We start from the raw sequence: 21,113 nt of genomic DNA, 5'->3' as shown, positions 1-21,113 counted from the left end.
ATGCATATCATATGAAGAGTAACGACCGAATTAATTTCCATGAGTACCATAGACTGCTACCGCAGTTTTAGACACTGAAGAGGACCAAAATGTGATGACCATAGGGACTCCACATGTTCGTGACCCAACTTCGTTAAGATGGAACAACCTCAACGCATAAGCAGAGTGGCCATAGATTTCATTTGTTTAAAGATGGAAAAGAGCAGCTTCGCGGATCAAATCACAACCCAACAGGGACTGCGAAGACATAAAATAACAAATGAGATGCAAAAACGGTGATTCAACTGCTCTACCTCCAAATATCATCCAAACGTGCATAGACTCACAACGAAATGGAAAATCACATCTGGCACAGAGAATTCGGACAAACTTTGTCTGCCCCATCGACATGATGACACCAACCACGATATCAAAAACACGAAAAATCGAAGGAAGCGAAGGAAAGAAGGACGAGGATTACACCCGAATCGAGAAAGCAAATGAACCCTAACCAGAACCAGCGACATTCCTTACGAAATACGACCCAATCGGCCAGTCAAAACCACAGAAATTGCAAAATGGGAGGGGAACTGAAGAAAGATACTTAAGCCTCCATCCGACAAAGACAAACCAACGAATTTGCCCCTTACTCTATACCTTGCAGAAATAGGCCCCTTCAGAAAGCGAAGAATTCGCTACTGTCGTCGCGGAACGAAGGGGGTACGGCCGCATGTGCCGCTTCCGTCTTCGGTCCTCACCTTCTCCCCCATGCATAGCCTTGCATCTTCCCGCAGGGTCAAAGCCGCTCCTTCACCCCCGGGGCGACACATCAATTCAACCCTCTTTCGTCCGAACAATCTCTCGCCTTCTCCTCAATCCCAGAACCTTATCCTTTCCTCCAAACCCTAGATCGGACCGGCGCACTGAAGGAACCCTAATTTACTCCCAATCACCCTCGAAGCACCTCAACCAGCGAGATCGAGCCCTAGAACGAAAGAATTCTGGAAAATCTTCGCGTCTTACCCGAACACGCGTCTAATTGTTAGGGCAAACGCGTCCCGTGGAGATCACGACCGTTTCCGGCTGATTTTCCGGCGACGCGAGGATTGGGCTACTTCCGTGACTCCGTCGTGGTATCTCAGAGCGACGGACGGACAAGAAAGAGAACGAAGTAGGGAAGAAATCAACGGACAAGAGAGAAGGAAGATAAATAAATAAGACTAAAAAGAACGAAAAGAAGGCCAAGCGGACGAAGAAAACAGAGAGCGTCCCCGAGTTTTCAGTCCGGAACATTTTCATCAAAGGCCTAGAACTTTTAGTATTGACTCCATGTAAGAGCCTAATATATCTTCATTTTCAGACACAGGACGCGAATTTTCTTCTTGCCGCTGAAAAGTTTCATTAGCAATTTAGCACCCAGCAGGCTCTCCACCTAACCAAGATGGACATAGAAGGGATTTTAATTAATTTTCAAAACAACTTTTTTTTTGAAAAATAAAATAAAGAGAGATTGCACCAGAAGTAAGGGCATGACATTTATACAGTATTACAGTTGAAGAAAATTGCTTGTAAAATATCTTTTCTTTTTATATGGAGTTTAGGTTTCAAACTTTAGGTTAGTTTTATCAAACATAGTTTAGTTTAACTTCCAATTTAATTTCTAATTTTTACAATTAAGAATAATATATTTATATTTATATTTATCTCACATCATATCTTTCAATACATTGCATCATATTCTTACTTGCACGAAGCAATGCATCGGATGACTTCTGTATAGAGATAGAGTGCAAAATAGTGAATGAATAATGGCTCTTACTAACCAAGTCACTTATATTTTATATATATATATATATATATAATATTTTGAATGTAATTTTTCATCAAGCAAAAGAACCTTAGAATTGACCCCAACTTACCAAAATCTTTTTAAAGATCATTCAACGTTCAAAATTTTTTTCAGCATTTTCAAAACATAGGAAAAAGTTTTGAACTTATCGAGGAGTTTTTGCTTTCAAAGAAATGCTAAAAAACTGCTGCATTTTTAATAAACATTAAACTTATTTTTTTAGATAAAAAGAAACTGGTGTTTTTTGTTTTTTTTAGTTTTTCACGGGAACGCAGAAGAAAATTAAAGTGTTAGAGTTCTCTTCGTCTTCTTCATGAGTGTGGCGATGCTTGACGTTTTGAACGGTTGGTCACTACGAGAGACACGGCGTTGCATATTTGCTTTCCGCCCCTCTTTCTCTGACGGGCAGCTCGGACAGCCGGGTCGCGGGTAGGCTCGTCTCCGGGCAACCCGCGTGTTAGGTATGGTTTATCGGGGTCGAGGTCCAGACTCGGATACAGCCAAAATCCGATACTAAAACCAGTCCAATCGAGTCTGATCATATCCGGTTTTATTGATAATCTGGATTCGCTGAGTTTGGATTTGGTCCAGTTCTAAATCAACTTCTTGTGAATTGGGAGGTAGTTGTTGTTTGATACGATGCTTATTAAAACGGAATTTTATAAACTCCAAAGATCTGAAAGCCATTGTTCTAAATGATATTGAAGATACATGAAAGCGGTACCTGCAATCCGTTTCGAATACAAACCTTTTCTGGGTTTAAGTATGGTATAGACAAGATTAGATCCTGTTCGAATCAGATATAAAGTGTGTTCAACACAAAATCCTATTAGGATCTATTTAACTGTTTTATGAATATGAATCGAAAATTGGAACATATTCATGAAACACATTAAAAAGCATTATATGAATTTTACCCAATTTTTGAAGTAAAACAGTTACATACTCTAGAAATTACACAGGGTACCTCTCACTAAGATCTGCATCTTGGCTAAGGGCTTGAAATTTAGATCTTCAACCCAAAAAAAAGGTCAAGAGTGAGTTCGGTCCGGATGTTTGACTTTACGCATAGTTTCATCGAATCGCATCAGCCAATGCCATGTGCTTCGGATCAACCAAGCCCATATTGGGCTGAGTCAGTCAAAAGTAACTAATTGACATTGGATCTGAAATGCAGACCCAGCCAAGCCTTTTCTAGACTGTGTTAGCCTGGGCCACACAGTTGTTGGACCTCGTGGTCGTGATGATGGTTGACTTAAGAGTGTGCTTGAAATAGGGTGGGGTTTGAGAACGAGTGAGAGGAATGTTTTGTCTCCTTATGGATGGTTAAGAAGCACATCAAACACAAACCAAGTCATAAAGGGGCACTTTGACAGAACTATTTTGTCTCGTGTTCTTGTCCATCGAGGCAGAAGTGCGTTCAATACTTTTCAGGTGAAGAAGGTCCTGAATGACCATGGTGCTCTCTCTCTATCTCTTTTATATATATATATATATATATATATATATATTTATTTATTTATTTATTTTCACTAAGAGCAAGATAGAGGTCATGGCCTCACGTCAAATTCAAAAAAAAACATGTAATTTTATAAAACTTTCATTCAACTTATATAAAATTTATATTTTAATTTTTTATAAAAATTTTGAAACTGTAGTTCAGCCTCCCTAATTAAAAGTTGTTAGTTTACTCTTGCCTTTCACTATCTCAACATTTTTCTTTTACAACCAAAGGTTTGGACCTTAATATTGGCACATCCTAAGTTGAAAGGGACATGAGAATTCAGTTTCATTTTTAGTATGGTTTTACTAATTGAGAGAGAGTTGGGCGAGTAAATAATGCCCAATTGACTCACGCAAAATCCAAACTATCCAATTTTAAGCAGTGAAAAACAAAAAGGAAGATGAAAATTAATAAATGAAAGAGTGGGAGAAAACTCTCACCCTTTATCTCTATTGAGATTAGGGTTGAACAATGAGTCGAGCTACACTCGTTAATGCTTGGCTCATGAACGAGTTCGAACTAAGTTATTTGTTTAACGAGTCGAGTTCTAGTTCATGAGTTGACTCGTCTAACTAATCAAGTTGAGTTCGAGCTAAACACGTAACTGTCAAGTCGAGCTCGACCCTTGATCAAGTTCGTCGATCCTTAATGAAGTCGATATATTCAAACGAGTTTACGAGTTTGTCGAGTCTTAATCGAGTCGAGCTCGAGCTCAACAAGTAACGATCGATATCAATTCTATTCAAATGAATTAATCGAGTCAAGCTTGAGCTCAACACGTAACGATGAATTTCAGTTCTATTCAAACGAATTTGTCGAGTCTTAATCGAGTCGAGCTCGAGCTCAACACGTAACGATGAATATCAATTCTATTCAAACGAGTTTATCGAGCCTTAATTAAGTCGAGTTCGAGCTCAACACTCAACTACCGAGTCAAGCTCGAGCTGCTTCCATTGAGCTATTTTCGAACTAAAGCAGAGTCGAGCTGACTGAACTCACGCTCAGCTCGACTCGTGTTCACCCTTAATTGAGATTGATGATTTAATGATTAAACATAAACTATGAGCCGATTGACCACTTATCTCTCTCTCTCTCTCTCTCTATATATATATATATATATATATATATATATATATATATATATAGAGAGAGAGAGAGAGAGAGAGAGATTTGGTTAGAGGTAGAGAAGGTGTTGAAGTTGGATTTATGTGAATGCAATCAGGACCATGTGAGTTAAGACAAATATTTGGATGCCCCACAGAATTGAATTCTCTTTAAGGTGACAGTTCAACCTTTAACCCATGGATGTTGGCATTAGCGAGTTTGGAGTGTCCTTATTCCATGTCACATATATGGTGACCCCTCATGTGACTCTTAATTGAGCACCATCGACTTCCTTTGTCCACATGATCATTCTTCCTCCCACTGCCTTGTCCCTCTCACTTGAGCAACCGATGCACCACAAATGCAGCAAAGCATCTCTGAATTGACCATGTTTGTCCCCTCCTCTCTCTCTCTCTTGCTTTTCCATAGATGTCTCCAGCAAAGCCATATTATTTTATTTGTACTTACACTATTTCAGAACCAACTCACATTTTAACATTAAATTAGTTTTCAAATATAGTAGAAATATATGTGGCCTACATTATGAAAAATCATTACTTATTTGATTTAAAAATATTTATCGTTGAATACAAAAATGACTGGGAGCAATCAATTGGGCGAGAATTCTTGATATGATAGTAATTGCGACTGTTCGTTGTGAAATTAATTCAATAAAGAAAGGTATGAATGACCCGGCTTCGGACAAGGAATGAATCTACTAATTAGAACATGCATTAAAGGAGCAAATGATTGGCTAAAAAGATTTCAAAAGGTTTTATGGATCATTAAATTTTACTTTCTACAAAGTCAATAACAAAAACTCTGTAATCGGAGAAACCGAATAAATGAGATTGAAAAAGGGATAAAAATTTTGAACAGCTTTTCAAATATAAATAAGTGATTTAATGTGTAATAAAGACATAGTAAAAAATAAATATTTATTAAAAAAGAAAAATACTTTTTGGTTAACGCAAAAGTGTGTGTGTATATATATTTATAAATGCATAACTATCTACCATATATACCTCCCATACCAAACTTAATGGCATCGTTTAGACTCCTTCATTCTATTATAAGGAAATCAAAGTAGTCAGAAGAAGCAAGAGGTCTCGATTAAAGAAACTCATTTATGTGTGTGCACTTCCTTCTACAAAACCTTCCAACTTGTTCTCGAGTATTGTGTTTTCTATACCTTCAAAATTGACAGCACAGATTTAGATGATTCTTATTAAATCTAACATATGATAGTCTCTCTCTCTCTATATGTGTGTGTGTTTGGCCATCTCGACCTTTGTCCGATCATAGTCCCTTGATGTATTGTATCAGGCAAACGTAATTAAATATAGCCCATTGAGAGACTACAAGATTTATTGGTTATATATATATATATATATATGAGAGAGAGAAAGAATAACTGAAACCCTTGGCCATCTCAACTTCTGTCCGATCACAATCGCTTGATGTTTTGTATCAGGCAGACATAATTAAATGCCGCCTAGTGAGAGACTACAAGATTTCTAGGTTTAGGGCTAAAAAGAGATAATATATATATATATATATTAAATGGCTGATTTTTTAAAGTCACTCAACCCGTCTAATCCAGACCATCTAGTTTATCATGATGGATTAGATGGTATGCAATAAACTAGGTAATATATTTGAAAATGACAAACAAAGTTGAAGATACATGGCTACTATTTGTCTCTACATACTATGTTTTGAGTTCTATTTTTGGATGTCATTTCTTTTTAGTAGTTCATTTATATGTAGATCAAATTCCTTAAGGTCATGAGGTATATATTTTAGTGGCGGTTGAGTTATTATACTGTATTCTTTATATATATATATATTAAATGACTTAATTTTTAAAGTCACTCAACCATCTAATCAAGACCGTTTAATCTATCATGATGGATTACTACTACTATTTGTCTCTACATACTATGTTTTGAGTTCGATTTTTTTATGTAATTTCTTTTTAGTATTCATTTATATGTAGATCAAATTCCTTAAGGTCATCAGGTGTATATTTTAGTGGCGGTTGAGTTATTATACTGTCTTCATTTATCGGTTCTATCTTAACGGTTGTTTTATGTTTTTCCCAATGTTGTAATGGGTTTTCAAAATATAATTCTCAAAGTCTTTGTTCTATGTTCCCTAACTCATTTATTTCATACATATTTATGGTGATGGTATTTATTTTTTCTCGTACCATCTTCTGTGTTATCTTACTATCTCCTTTAATCCATGATGTTTGTTTTCGTTCATTGTTATTTACTATTAGAGCATTTATTTTTTCTCCACAAGGTGTTGTTAATATTAAATATTTATTTGTTATATTTATTGGCAGATAACCATTTAGGAATGGTCTTCCTAATATAATGTCTTTGTTATGTAGTTCAAATGCATATATTCTATTGATCTTCATTATCTTCTTCCAAATTTGTACGTTAACATTTTATGCTTTATAGTTTATTGTGGCTTTGGCTTCGTTAAATCCTCTAACTTCTAGCGGATTATCTAATTTTTACCATATATTGTCTGGTAACAGTTTTTTTTTTGCATAGATCTATCTGTGCTCCTGTGTCTATGTGGGCAGTGTAATATCGGTTATTATATCCTCTTGGTATGACTTTGATTAGTATATATATATATATAAATTTATTTTTATTAATGTTCATTCATCTTCACTTGTCTCTTCATCACTATAAGTTCTTCTTCCAAAATCATGGTAGGACGTATGTGATATTCTTTTATCTTTTTCATTCCAATAGGTCATGAATTTCGATTCGGCTACTGCTCTAATCCTTAAATATGTAAAAAATTATCATCTAATGCTTTGTCTAACGCATTTTTCATATCTTGTTCAAATTTTCTTTTACTTATTTGGATAATCTTCTAAGTTTCTAGGGATTATTATATGTTTACCCAAGTGTTCAATTTCTAATATATTTTTCTCTATTTTGAAATTTTTGTATTTGTTTAGCCATTTGTTTCCTAGTATGATTCCTGTTAGTTGTTTATCATTTCTAAGTGCTTGTATCTCAAATTCTATTTCAAACATGTAGTCTGCTATCTTAATTTCTTTGCTGACTTTGCCCATACTTTTAATAATGTTTCCTTAGATATCCTTGTACCTATGTTCGCTTAGCAAAACAATATCATTGTTTATCATATCTGGTGTATTATAATTATCTTTTGATCATGTGTCTATTAAGATTTTCGTTATCATATTGTCTATGTTTTCTTTTATATGAAATTGTTTTTGGTAACTTGTTTCTCCTGCTGTACTAACACTTAATCTTTGTTTTATAATTTGTAGTTCATTCTGTACATCTTCTAAATAGTATGATTCATCATTATTTATTATTGTTATTAGTTGTTTAAATAGGTTATCAATCTGTACTATGTCATTTGTTTTTCTTTTAGCAGATATCTTATGCTTATTTGTTACTACATACATATTCTTGTCTTTGATAGTCATTACTTTACATCATTTTTCAAGTTTAATTCCTGATAGTTTCCAATATAGCACTAGGCTCATATCCATGTGTTTGTCCGTTAGACTTATTGTATAATTTGGTTTTACTATGATCTTAAGTTTTTGGTATATTAAGTTTCCTGTGGGGTTTTGAAAATCAGGTTTTCACTTTTTAAAACCCAATTTATATTTGGATGACCAAAACTTTAGAGGTAGCTTCAAATATTATTTCAGCTGAATGATAGTTGGTTTCTCGTTAGCTGAATGATAGTTGATAGTTGGTTTGTGGTTAGTTAAACAAAACACTTGCCAAATTGCCAAATGAAGCAATCAAGAGTACGTGGCATGCCCATGAATATAGAAATTTGTCACAAGTGTTGGAACAAATAAACATATATGCAAGGCGTGAGGGCAGTGAAGCCTTGCCACCCAAAATAATACAATTGATAGCTACTTTTATTTAGCACACCTTTGTGTATTTTTTTGGCTGATTTCTTGAAACACGAAAGTAGTTTAATATAAGAAATACATATTCATATTTCTGCGTAATGTTTTCTTTACATTACAAGAAAACATATTGATATATATATATATACTTTTGTTTAGCACGCCTCTATGTGTGTGTGTATATATATATATATATACATATCTTTGACTTATCTTTAGCAAAATAGTTGGTAACAGACTACAAATAATCTTGTGGAATGTCTATTTTACCATCAGATTGAGGACCTACAAATAATCTTGTGGAATGTCTATTTTACCATCAGATTGAGGACCTACAAGTTCTCTGAATAATTTCCTAGACTCATGCCTCCAATAATTGTACAACCAAGTATATTCATGCATAGATCACTTATGTATAGGTGCTTTTTTTTTCTTTCCAGAATTCATATTTGTCATGTTTCCATATATTAAAGTGAATGTCAACATAATACTTCAACATAAAGAAAAAATATCCTTTGCATGTTAAAAAAACTTAAAATTGTCCCTACATTGGCATTTCTAAAATATTTTTTGTTTCTTCTCCATGGATCATGACCTTGGGCTTGGATTTATGATTAGACATTATCTGAAATCCATATTGGCCTCTTTGGGTGGATTTGGATCTAAATCTTCCTACAAAATTGACCTAGAAACGTGCATAACTTTCTCAATTTAGCTCAGTTTTTTGCAATTTAAATTGAAACACTCTAATATCATAAACAATATAAAATGGGATTTAAACATTGAAAATATGGATCCATGCACATATCTAATGATTAAAATATGATACATTTCATGCATCACTGGTATTTAAGATAAAACAAAATTAAACTAAGATAAATGCTCATGACTAGGTGGGGCCCAACCATCATGAGAGGGGTTGAATTAAACTTTCTAAATTTTGACAGAGGCCAAAATATCATTTTTCAAAAATTTTATATAGGATAAGTGAAATTTTCTAAAATTTAGATGTAAATTTTTTATTTTTTTTAGGGGAGCCCGAGCCCCTACCAGCCCCCTTTGGGTCCATCCCTGAGTCTGGGAGAATATCACCCCACTAGTGGGGAACACTAACCCTAGTAAACATTAACCTTTAAATTAGGATGTTACTTATAAACTTAAAACTTCTATAGAAAAAAATAATTTAACCTAAGTAAATTCTAGTACAATCGTAAAAAAAAAAATCTTAAATCATAATCCCAATCGATAAGGAATCTATCCTATGAAATAGGAAGGCTGCCTAGAGGCTAGGAAACAAATCCTAAAATTTAGCAATTATTCTTAAATGCAACAAAGTAACACAATAAAAGGGAAAGTCATTCTAGCTTAGCACCTTTTCCACGAACAAGCCACAAATTAATTTGGACTTAAAACAAGTAACTTATGAAATGAGCTAATCCTATCTTCTTAAATTAAACCATCAACCCATTAAGCAGTATATGCAATCTTACAGTTCAATTGCTAATTAATTTAATTGACAAAATTTAAAAAGAAAAAGGAGGTGACAATCGATCCAAGAAACATACTCAAAACCGGAAAAACTTATGTTAATTCTAATGCCACTATGAAAGAAAAGGTCCTACTCAAGGCTAAATTTTAATAAACATAAAGAAGCACACACTTAAATAGAGTTAAATCACCTAAACAACCTGATGCCCTACTGAATTTGACATGACATAAGTGTGAAAGTTCCCTTACAAAATAAAAATTCATTACGTACCAAAATACTAAACGACATTCTATGTGCTTGACAAAAAACAAACTAGATTATAGTTAATTAAAGTGAGATTATTGTGCAAAATTGACTTAGTTAATTGCCAATAAAGACAGCAAACAACAGAACAAGACTATTGGAAATATTCAAGCAATAGACCAGAAGATCCCTCCCAAGGAAATATTCGATAATTTTCAGAAGGGCGGTGACCACACTAACCTTGGGTTCGTTTCTAACATCCTCAAACTCGCTAGAAAATTTTTCAAATTGCTGTTACCAAGGCGAGAAATCCCTCCAACGAAAGAAAAAAATGGAAACAAGGCCACGAGATGTTAAAGTGGATGGAGTAAGCAATATATGAGCGAGACTGAAGACAACAAATAGCCGGAAAAGAGAGAATATGATGGAGATTGAGGGAGCAATTTTATGGTTTTATCAAAGGAAGAGCAGCCAACAGTGGGAATTCCAGGGTTGACATCCCCGTTTCAAGGGAAAAGTACTATTTACATTTTACTAAGTATTTTTTCTTACTTTCAAATAAACACTTAAAAAAATTACTTTCACAACACAGTAAATATTTCCCTCAACTTTTGCGGAATTTTACCAAACGTTATGCGGAATTTTACCAAACGTTAGATGACTTTGAGTTTTCAAATTTGATTGCATTCAAGCTCAGACCACGCCGCTTGGACCATCCGACCCCAGCGGAGCCTACCTCTGGGCTCGAGCAGGCTTCCGTTGTCAACCCTTCTAAGACGAAGCTTGTTAACGTGCCCACCAACTACGCTTGAGGGCTGATACAATGAGCTTGTCTCTGTTACAGGGCTACTCGTCGGAAGGGGAGGTCGACGATCGGGATTCCCTTCTTCCGGGCAGTGACACCGACGATGCAGTCCGGGAAGAGGAGACTACCGGCAGCCACGCCCAGTCCTCCACCACCTCCCACGACCTCCCGGAGACGCGTTTGCCGTCCGCGGCAGATGCCTTCTCCATCGTAAACGATTCTTCCCTTTCTCTTTGCAATCGTTATTCGTATCAATAGAAGCCCTTTCAGAAAATGAAAGGACTATGTTTCTTGCATTGCTTTCCATATCCAAACCGAAAAATTTGTTTGTTAGGTAACAGGGCCGCCGGAATTCCTGAAGAATTGCTTGGCGGAGCAAGTTACTCCTGCGCAATCTGTGGATAGGAGGGGAAGGAAACATGGATCGAACCGGAGGTCAAAGGAGCCACCTCCCGGTAAGTAACCATTAAGTTCGGATGCTAGCTCGTTGCTTTTGCTTACTGGAATCTATATTTTTTTATTTGGGGAAGTGTCTAGGGGTTGTTGAATTTTGGGTGGCTGATTTTATGGCGGATTGCCAATATGGCAAGAAGAGATGTTTGACTCTGTACTATGTATTGCATTTCTTGGGTTTAGCTCTAGTCTTCAACCTTCTGGTATGATGACACGGAACTTTGTTCTTCTTTCTGGTTGTTGGAATTGGGAGCAAGTGTACAGGTTTTCTCTTGGACTGTTCATGTCACCCCCTGCTCTAGGTGGTGAGGAGAAAGCTGTAGCTTTCTTTCATAGTTCAAAATCTAACGGTCACTAGGATAAACTTTCAACTTATAACTGATAATATGAGCTGGAAATTTACATGTAACGGGTACTCTCTACATGATATGCAATGCATAATCAATAAAGATGGATCTAATTCTACCTATTCTGCTGAGAACTCGGAGGCTTAAGTCTAACTGATGCTTAGCTGCCTGCTCAAAAATTCTATCTTGCTTAGTTGAAAAAGGGAAACGTACAAAAGAATCAGTCCTACTGACTCAGTGAGCATCACACTGTAAGATCATAACAATTGAAAGCAAATACGTGACATCAACAGTTTAAGAGATAACACCACATAAACAACTTTCAAGCATTTCTCTTAGCATTGTTTTAAGCTTAAAAAGCTTAAAACGTAATTGTCTATTATTGGATTTCTAACTTTCTCATATTAATCTCTTACTTAAGTTCGCTATATCACCTCAAGAGAGACTTGCTCTCCACTTGAGGTCTCATACTTGAAGCACTTGCTCCTTCATGGAATCTTGCAACTTGTGACCATCTCTCTCTCTCTCTCTCTCTTAAAGAACTCAGAAACACAAGAACAATATCATAAACAAATCATGTTCTAATAGCTCTTTTTTGTAACCCATAGTTCCTACCCATGGACCTTGGTTGCGGCTAGAGTTTGAAATGCAAGTTCTAGATTCATGGTCACAGATTATATAGGTGTGTGCTGAGATACACGGAAAGGGATTTTCTCTTTGGGCTTATGGACTATAAACACAAAAAAGAAAAAAAAAATTAAACAAAGATAACATTCATTAAGAAGCAAGCATACTTACAAGTCCACAACCGTACTGAAGGCACTGATACCAAATTGAATGAGCCAGAAAAATGCACCAGTTCGTGTACAGAAAAAAGCTTCAAGAACCAAGAGAAAGTGAGGAGCAAAGGATAGATAAGTGGGGAGAGGGCTCGAATGGCAATTGAGAAGAGGTGCTCCAAAACCACTTGATTGCTGATTCTTACAGATGAGGAGGTGAGGTTTTTATAACTTCTGAATTTCAAACTGATATACAATTTGGAAAAGGAATATGATTTCTTTTTTAAGTGGACTTGCTCCTTACCCCTTGTGGGCTAACATTGGTTACTGCCCTTGAGCAGTCCTTCCAGCCAGTCACAATAGGGACTTGCAGAGTTTTATTAGAATTCTGATAAATTTGTCTTCTCATTTCATAACAAATCAATCTCTGTAGTATGACATAATCTGATATTTTTAATCATAATTCTAACCATGCTTGTAGACTTAATTCTATTCTTTCATCAGATGGCTCAATCATATATGATCTAATGACGTGATCACAAAAGATGCTCTAAACAACTTAAAATAGCTATGAACATCTAAATTTAAGTTTGTTTAGCATATAACTCAACAAATCACGGTTAAGCAAGCGGTCAGTCATGCTCCATTTTCTATATTTATCTACTTATAAAATAACTAAATATCTTATAACCAGACATTAAAAATTGCTATGTTAACAATCTGTTGTATATTAGAATGTAACCATCAATGCTAATTTCATCTAAACAAGCAAGAGTTTATGCTTTAAAGAAATTATACTAAAATCTGCTCACCAGACGATAAAACACTATTCAGTATGCTCTCCAGGCATGTCCTTGAGTGCGGTTTCACGTTCCAACCCATCTAATACAAATTAGATAACATACTCAGTTATTACCTCAATTGGGTACCTCAACCTTTCTTATGTCCAGCTACGTAACCAACAATGAATCCCTCAACCTGCTGCCAAGTCTTCTCCAACTTTACTTTTTTCTTTTAATCTAACTCATACCACATTATTAAAGCCCCCATTTTATTTTGAAATTAACTCTAATTAAAATAAAAAAAGGAGCCGTGCACCTTCAGCCCCATCTGAAACTAAAACATAACTGAAATTTCTCTCTTTTCCCAACATTCTTTACTCAAAACTTCTTCCTTAGCCATCAATACCTGAACTCATAAAAACAACCTTCAAAATTCAATCGTATGACCCATCTGGCCCTTTATAGACAAGAAATATCACTTCCATTATGAATCCCATGCTAAAACTGATAAAAAAGTGATTGTCTATTACAAATTGACAAGGAAGAGATTCACACTCTAATCTAAGAGGAAATTTTAAAAATAATTGTCGAAGATTCACTATGTTACTTGAAGAAGCTGTGGCAGCTCTCAACATAATTTCAGCTAAATGTTTCTTTTTGGTGTGGAGGTATATGTGCTCATTGATTCTAGATCAAACTATTCTTTTATATCATTTAATGCTGCCACATCCTTAAATAAGAATATAGTGTTTTCTGTTTTGCATCCACATTTGGCAGTAATCACACTATTGGGGGATGTTGTAGATGTCAAAATGGTATATCATACTTGTACTATTTCATGAGGTGCATTTCAGATAATGGTTGACCTAATAATACCTATGCAAATTTAAGTATTTAAAGCTTAGTTGTTAAGGCGTCACTTGGGCGACACCTTGGCTTGGACTAGTTGTCACTCCACGTCCCACGCCTAGTCCATCACTTAGGCGTGGGGTGTGCGTTTGGTGCCTAGGCACGCCTAGTCGAGTTGAACGTTTGAGTGACTTTAGCCTCTGATACTTGATTTGTTTTGCTTCCCAGGATATGTTATCCCTTGAGTTTAGCTTAATTTTATTGCAGGGAGTCTGATTTGACCCAGTGGTTGCAAATTTATGTTAAAACAAAGATTTTTTGCTATAAATATCTCAGAAAATTACAGTTTGTGCAGAAATTAGATTGCTTGCAAGGTCTATCTTTTACCTGAATTGATTGAGTTAGGATTGTAGGTGTGACTTGAGTTATGCTAATTTATGCATTAGACATCTAAGTCACACAGACGCTTCTATTTTACTGCCGCACCTGAATCGACACGACTAGGGTGTGGGTGCGGACACGGGTGCGGCTCTGACTTTCACCCGAGCCCAGTCAATGCGAGTCGGATGCACGTCGTGCAGCGTGCTCCTCCTCCTGGAGATCTTCACGTTTTTCTAGTGACCGGTGGGCAATCTTCCACAAGCAGCAGTAGTCTTCAACCTTTTTCCGGCGACGAGAGGCATTGATTCAGCTACCATCCAATGACGAGGTCATGGGAGGCATTGGTGCTATCCTTTCCTGGAATGACGGTCTAGAGTGCTACTGAGGCGGTATTTCACCTCTTTTTTAGGGGTGTGGCGGATCTGGCTCTCAGACTTTCGGGGGGAAGGGAGGGAAGGTTGGATGGATGGGTGCGCTGAGACTTCTCCATTGCCATCTCCTACAACGACGTGAGCCGCTGTGTCTCCACCCAAATCCGTCATAAAACAAACAAATTGAAGCTGAAGACTCTGAAGCCACCATAACCCAACCATATGCCAAGATCCAACATGAGAAATCGCTCCATCTGTTCGTTTTCTTGCTGTGGCTTGTGTGTTTGTCTTTCATTGCATCTCTTTTAAGTCAATTTTACTGCTGTTTGATACTTTCATTTCATGCCATCGTGGTCTACAGCCGTTATGCCTAAATAGTATATGCTTTTCAACTTCTAATGTTCTGTACATCTGTTGTTCTGTGGACCGTGGTATACACTGCTGAGTGCTGGACTGCAACTGCTATTATTGCTGTAAACATTTTAGCATTTTATTTTAGATGCTTGTTAAGTTGTTCTTGAATCTACTATAAAAGTTTCAAAGTTCAACTAACAAATATATCTTGTCAACCATATACATATGCAGCCATGCATATATACTTTGCAACTGATAGTGATATATTGTCATGTTATAAACTTATAATATATAATATAAGTTTTTTTATGTATGTATTATGCAGCCGACCAGCTGTGGTTATTGTTGTTCTTTTAAAGTTTTAATTTCAAATTTTCAATTTCTGCTTCTATGATTCTATCAATTTTTTTTGTGCTCTATGTTAGACTGTTAGCATGTCATATTACTAAATTACTATATATAATATATTATATATAATATATGTTGTTCTGATATTTTCCTATGCAATACAATTGTGCAAGCATATTATATACATTAATAACTAAATCTAATAATAATATATACATGTTTATGCTGTTATATATATACACATATATATATAAAAAATAAATTAATAATAATAATAATTAAATACCCTCGCCGCACCTAAATTTTTTGGGATGCACCGCTCCGGCACCTGCGCCTGCAACCCACATTCATGTGACATAGTTAGACAGCTTAAGTCAAGTCGTGTAGGCATCTTTTATAGTCTTCCAAATTTGTTCACATTCAGTTGCCATCCACCATAGGTCCAGTTTAGAGAGCACAAATTTCAAAGTAGGTATTATTTTGGGTATTTTCTATTTCATGTATATTGTTTAGAGGCCAGTTTCAGTTCTACAATGAGAAGTTTATCATCTGGTTTAAATTCAATGCATTGAACATTTTATTTTGTTGATTTATAAGTTGATTTTGACTAATCCTAACATGGCAACATGCTAATTTAACACATAAAACATAAAGCCAACATTTTAGAATTAAAAATAACTAAGAAAAATTGCAACAACATTTGGACGCCTTTTTAGGCTACGCGTGCCTAGGCGCCAAGCGCTCCAGGCAGCGCCTGGCCGCCTTGACAACTAAGATTTGAAGTGATTTTAAGTATGGATTGTTTAGCCGCATATCATGCTATGGTGGGTTATAACAGAAAAGAAGTCATATTTCATGTTACAGATGATGTTGAAACTATATTTCAAGGGGAACACAAAAATTTTGCCTACGTCTCTTATTTCGTCATGTTGCCCGTAAAATGTTGATCAAGGGGTGTCAGGCCTTTTTGGCATCAATGATTGATATGTAGATCCCTAAGCATAGAATGGAAGGTATCCCCATTGTATGTGAGTTTTCAGATATATTTTTAGAAGAATTACTTGGATTGCCGCCTGATCATAAAGTTGAATTTGCTATTGAACTTACTCCGAGAACTCAACCTATTGTTATTGTTGAAAAGTAAAAGCGTAAAGAACAACTGATGTAACGTGGAAAACCCTCAACAAGAGGGAGAAAAAACCACGGGTGAGGAGGTCGGTGCCCACTAGCAGCCAGACACTCTCTCTCTTAATTCTTCATTAACCTCCAAGATTAGGGTTTACAATGGTATAAGTATGCCCAAACAAGGACATAATGGATCGGGTCCAGAGCCGGACCCATACACCAAGATCCGTCAACACTCTCCCTCAAGTTGGGCATACATATCAAACATGCCCAACTTGGATACATTTCTCTCAAATGGAGTTACATGTAAAGCTTTAGTTAGAATATCAGCAGTTTGGTCTTCAGACTTCATGTATGGCAATGTTAACTCCCTGTCATCAATTCTTTCTCTGATGAAGTGACGGTCAATCTCAACATGCTTTGTTCGATCATGGAGTACTGGATTGTTAGCCAAGTTAATAGCAGACTTGTTGTCACAATACATCCTCATAGGCCCTTCAATCTCTATCACTCTACTAGGCATGCGATTAATCAAATAGGCACTAGTAATGACTACATCTCCCCAATAATATTTTGGAAGATTCCTTTGAAACAGTAAAGCTCTGGTGGCATTTAGTAATTGACGGTTTTTTCTCTCAGCAACTCCATTTTGAGAAGGAGTATAACTACAAGATGTCTCATGAAAAATCCCCCTCTTTTGAAGGAATTCCTTGACAGTGAGACACATATACTCACGAGCATTATTCGACCGGAATGTCTTGACAGACTCACCATACTGGTTTTCCACTAGGAGGATGAAGGTTTCTATAATATGAGGCACTTCGCTACGACCTTTCAACAGATAAACAAAAGTACATCTGGAATAGTCATCTATGAAAGTCATAAAGTACTGAAAACCACCACGAGAATTAATGCATGAAGACCCCCACACATCAGAATGAATCAAGGAGAAAGCTTTATTAGCACGACTATTTGAAATTGGATACGAAGCTCTAACATGCTTCGCAAACTAACACACATCACAAGATAACATGGAAATGTTTAAACTGGAACATAATTCAGGGAACAATTGTTTCAAAATCCCAAAAGGGAGATGACCAAGGCGTTCATGCCAATATAAAAACACTTAACGACACTCTTCCTTTTTCTTCTCTGTCCTGCTGACTGCTGACATAAGGGCTGTGACAACGTGTATAGGAAGCCGATATAACCCATCAGACACCAAACCAATTCCAATCTTCTTCCCTGTCACCAAGTCCTGCAAAACACAACGTTTTTCAGAAAATATAAGTTCACAGTTGAGTTCCTTGGTAATCTTGCTCACAGATAAAAGATTTAAGGGAAGATGGGGAACATGCAATGCACCATGCACTAAAAAATTGTTCAACAAAGAGAGACTCCCTTTCTCTGCCACAGAGGTAAAGGAGCCATCGGCAAGGGACACACGTTCCTTCCCCGATGATGGCTTGTAGTCATGAAAGAGTTTGGGGTTGCCAGTCATGTGATGAGTGGCACCGCTATCCACAATCCACTCTCCCTTGCAAGAAGTACCTTGTTCACCTGAAACAGCCAGTGCCTGATTGACCTTCTCCTCATCTGACGTGTCTGCCTGACCAACATCAATCTGGCTCAAATATGTGCGTAACTCACGAATCTGTTCTGCAGAAATAGAAACTTTACCATCACTAGAATTCGTTGCATTCGACATAGGCTTCTTCCCACTAAAAGGCCGCCCCCTACTATTCTTCTTCTCTGGATGCAGGTCCCAACAAAAGTCCACAGTATGACCAAGTTTCTTGCAGTGAGTACATTTACGGGAAGAACAGGTAGTTCCCACAGAGACACGGCTAACGAAGGCAGACCGTTCATTGTGAGACATGGGATCCTCCTTTGTCCCACGTGTGATCAGTCTCCTCTGCTCTTTAGCTTCACCAAGAGTTAGAAAGGGCCTGCATCCCAGTTTACCTGTCTCCTTTAGAAGATCCAGAGTGTACTTCCTTTGGCTCATAACAAGTCCTGTCTCTGATCGAGCAATCTCTATTCCCAGAAAGTACTTTAATTTACCCAGGTCTTTAAGATCAAATTCAGCAGCTAGCCTCTCATTCATCTTCATTTTCTCTTCTTCGTCATCACCTGTGACAATCATATCATCAACATATACAAGAAGAAGGCTCACCAGACCATTTCTCTGCTTGATGAATAGGGTGTGATCACCGTTTTCCTGTTTGTATCCACTAGTCTTCATTACTACCCTCAGTCTTTCAAACCATGCTCTAGGAGATTGCTTCAGTCCATACAAAGCTTTCTTGAGATGACAACATTTTCCGCTTTGAGCATACGCAGGCGGCATGCTCATATAGACCTCTTCCTCAAGACGGCCGTTCAGGAATGCATTCTTGACATCAAGCTGGTCCATGCTCCACTTCTTTTGTACTGCAAGTGCTAAGATGACCCTCACTGTCTTCAGTTTAGCAACAGGGGCAAAGGTTTCAAGATAATCAATTCCATATTTTTGGCTAAACCCCTTTGCCACTAGGCGAGCCTTATACCTTTCCACAGTACCATCAGGTTTGTACTTCACATTAAACACCCACTTGGACCCAACTAAGTGAGTCCCCTTGGGAATATCAACCACTTCCCAAGTGTTGTTCTTTGCCAAGGCATCAATCTCATCTGTCATAGCCTGTAGCCATTTAGGATCCTCTTTAGCATCTTCCACACACCTGGGAATCACAGACATAGGTAGGGAAGTAATAAAGCATTTGTAATCCTTGCTGAGTTTCGCATATGAAACAAATCTCTGAATGGGGTGAGAAGTACATGACCTGGTTCCCTTGCGCAGGGCTATGGGAAGATCTTCATTTAGTGGACTTGGTTCATCCGGGGAACTCACAGGATTGGGATTGGTTACATCAACATCTTCAAGCACATCTTTCTTCTTCCTGGCGTACACCTGGCCAAACAAATGATCACGGGCAGTGGGCTGTTCATCCCCAGGGCCCCCTTCCACATGACTGTCGCTATCACCTCTGACTGTCTCTGCCCCACTGTGACTAACCTTGTATTCCAAGAAATCCATGAACTGAATCAACTGGTCTGAAGAATACTCTTCCACACTGTTTCCTATACACTCCCCCTGAAGAGGATTCACAGGAAAGTACGCCTCATGTTCATGAAAGGTAACATCCCGGGAGACATAAATTTTGGAAGTGGAAGGATCAATACATTTGTATCCCTTCTGAGTTGAGGAATACCCCAAAAAAACAGCTTTGATAGACCGAGGGTCAAGCTTCTTACGGGTAGGACTGTGGTCATGGACAAAACAAATACACCCAAACACTCGAGGAGTAAGAGGCCAAGGGTTATGAGTGGGCATAAGTACAGAATAAGGGGAACGACCATGCAACACACGAGTAGGCATACGATTAATAAGGTGTGCACTAGTGAGAAGAGCATCACCCCAGTATCGCTTAGGAACATGTCTATGAAACATAATAGCCTGGGTAACATCTAATAAGTGGCGATTTTTCCGTTCAGCCATGCCATTTTGGGGAGGTGTATAACTACAGGATGTCTTATGAACAATACCCTTGCTCCTCAAGAAGTCATCTAGGGATTGGGAGATATACTCTCGAGCATTATCAGTGCGGAAAGTTTGAACAGAAGTCTGAAATTGAGTCAACAAATGCAACAAAATTTTTGACAATGACAGGAACTTCACGACGTTCTTTCAACAGGTACACGAACGTACAACAGGAATAGTCATCAATAAGAGTCATAAAGTAATGAAAACCACGACAAGTGGGTACTCCCGAAGGACCCTAAACATCAGAGTGAACCAAAGCAAACGGATGGGTGGTTTTATTAAAAGAAATATGGTACGAAGCCCTAACATGTTTAGCTAACTGACACACTTCACAACTGAAGGAGTCCATGGAAACAGAAGTAAAAAACCTAGGAAACAACTTCTTAATCAACTTGAATGGGAGATGTCCAAGCCGCTCGTGCCATCGCATGATAGTAGATCTGTCTTCCATGCCAGATAACTGTCCACTAGTGGCTGAAATAAGAGCAGAAGCAACCTGCACGGCAGTCTGTAGAGTCCATCAATAACCGAACCAATCCCAATCTTCTTCCCCGTCACCAAGTCCTGCAGGAAACAACGATCAGCAGAGAAGATTAGATCGCAATACAGTTTTTTGGTGATACTGCTGACAGATAACAGATTCACAGGAATATTAGGAACATGAAGAGCATTATGAAGGCGATATTTATTCAACAAGGACAAACTCCCTTTTCCAGCCACTGAAATAGAAGACCCATCAGCCATAGACACACGTTGCTGCCCGGAAGACAACTTGTATTCTTGAAACATCTTAGGGTCCCCTGTCATATGATGTGTAGCTCCACTGTCAACAATCCA

At 37.3% G+C, this 21,113-nt stretch overlaps 1 protein-coding gene across 2 annotated transcripts in view; it reads left to right on the top strand.

The window, feature by feature from the left end:
* The first annotated feature begins 10,858 nt into the window (after positions 1-10,858).
* The window catches only part of LOC116263073 (uncharacterized), a 44,679-nt gene continuing 34,424 nt past the window's right edge, over positions 10,859-21,113 (top strand). For both annotated transcript variants that reach the window (XM_031642657.2, XM_031642656.2), the window contains exons 1-2: positions 10,859-11,111; positions 11,236-11,356. In XM_031642657.2, coding sequence (XP_031498517.1) covers positions 10,920-11,111; positions 11,236-11,356 — 313 coding nt within the window. In that variant the 5' untranslated portion in view covers positions 10,859-10,919. The remainder of the gene's footprint in view (positions 11,112-11,235; positions 11,357-21,113) is intronic.

Source organism: Nymphaea colorata, chromosome 10 (genome assembly GCF_008831285.2).
Source record: "Nymphaea colorata isolate Beijing-Zhang1983 chromosome 10, ASM883128v2, whole genome shotgun sequence".
Lineage (NCBI taxonomy): Eukaryota > Viridiplantae > Streptophyta > Magnoliopsida > Nymphaeales > Nymphaeaceae > Nymphaea > Nymphaea colorata.
Note: the sequence above shows the minus strand (reverse complement) of the source record. Positions and strands in the feature narration are given on the sequence as shown.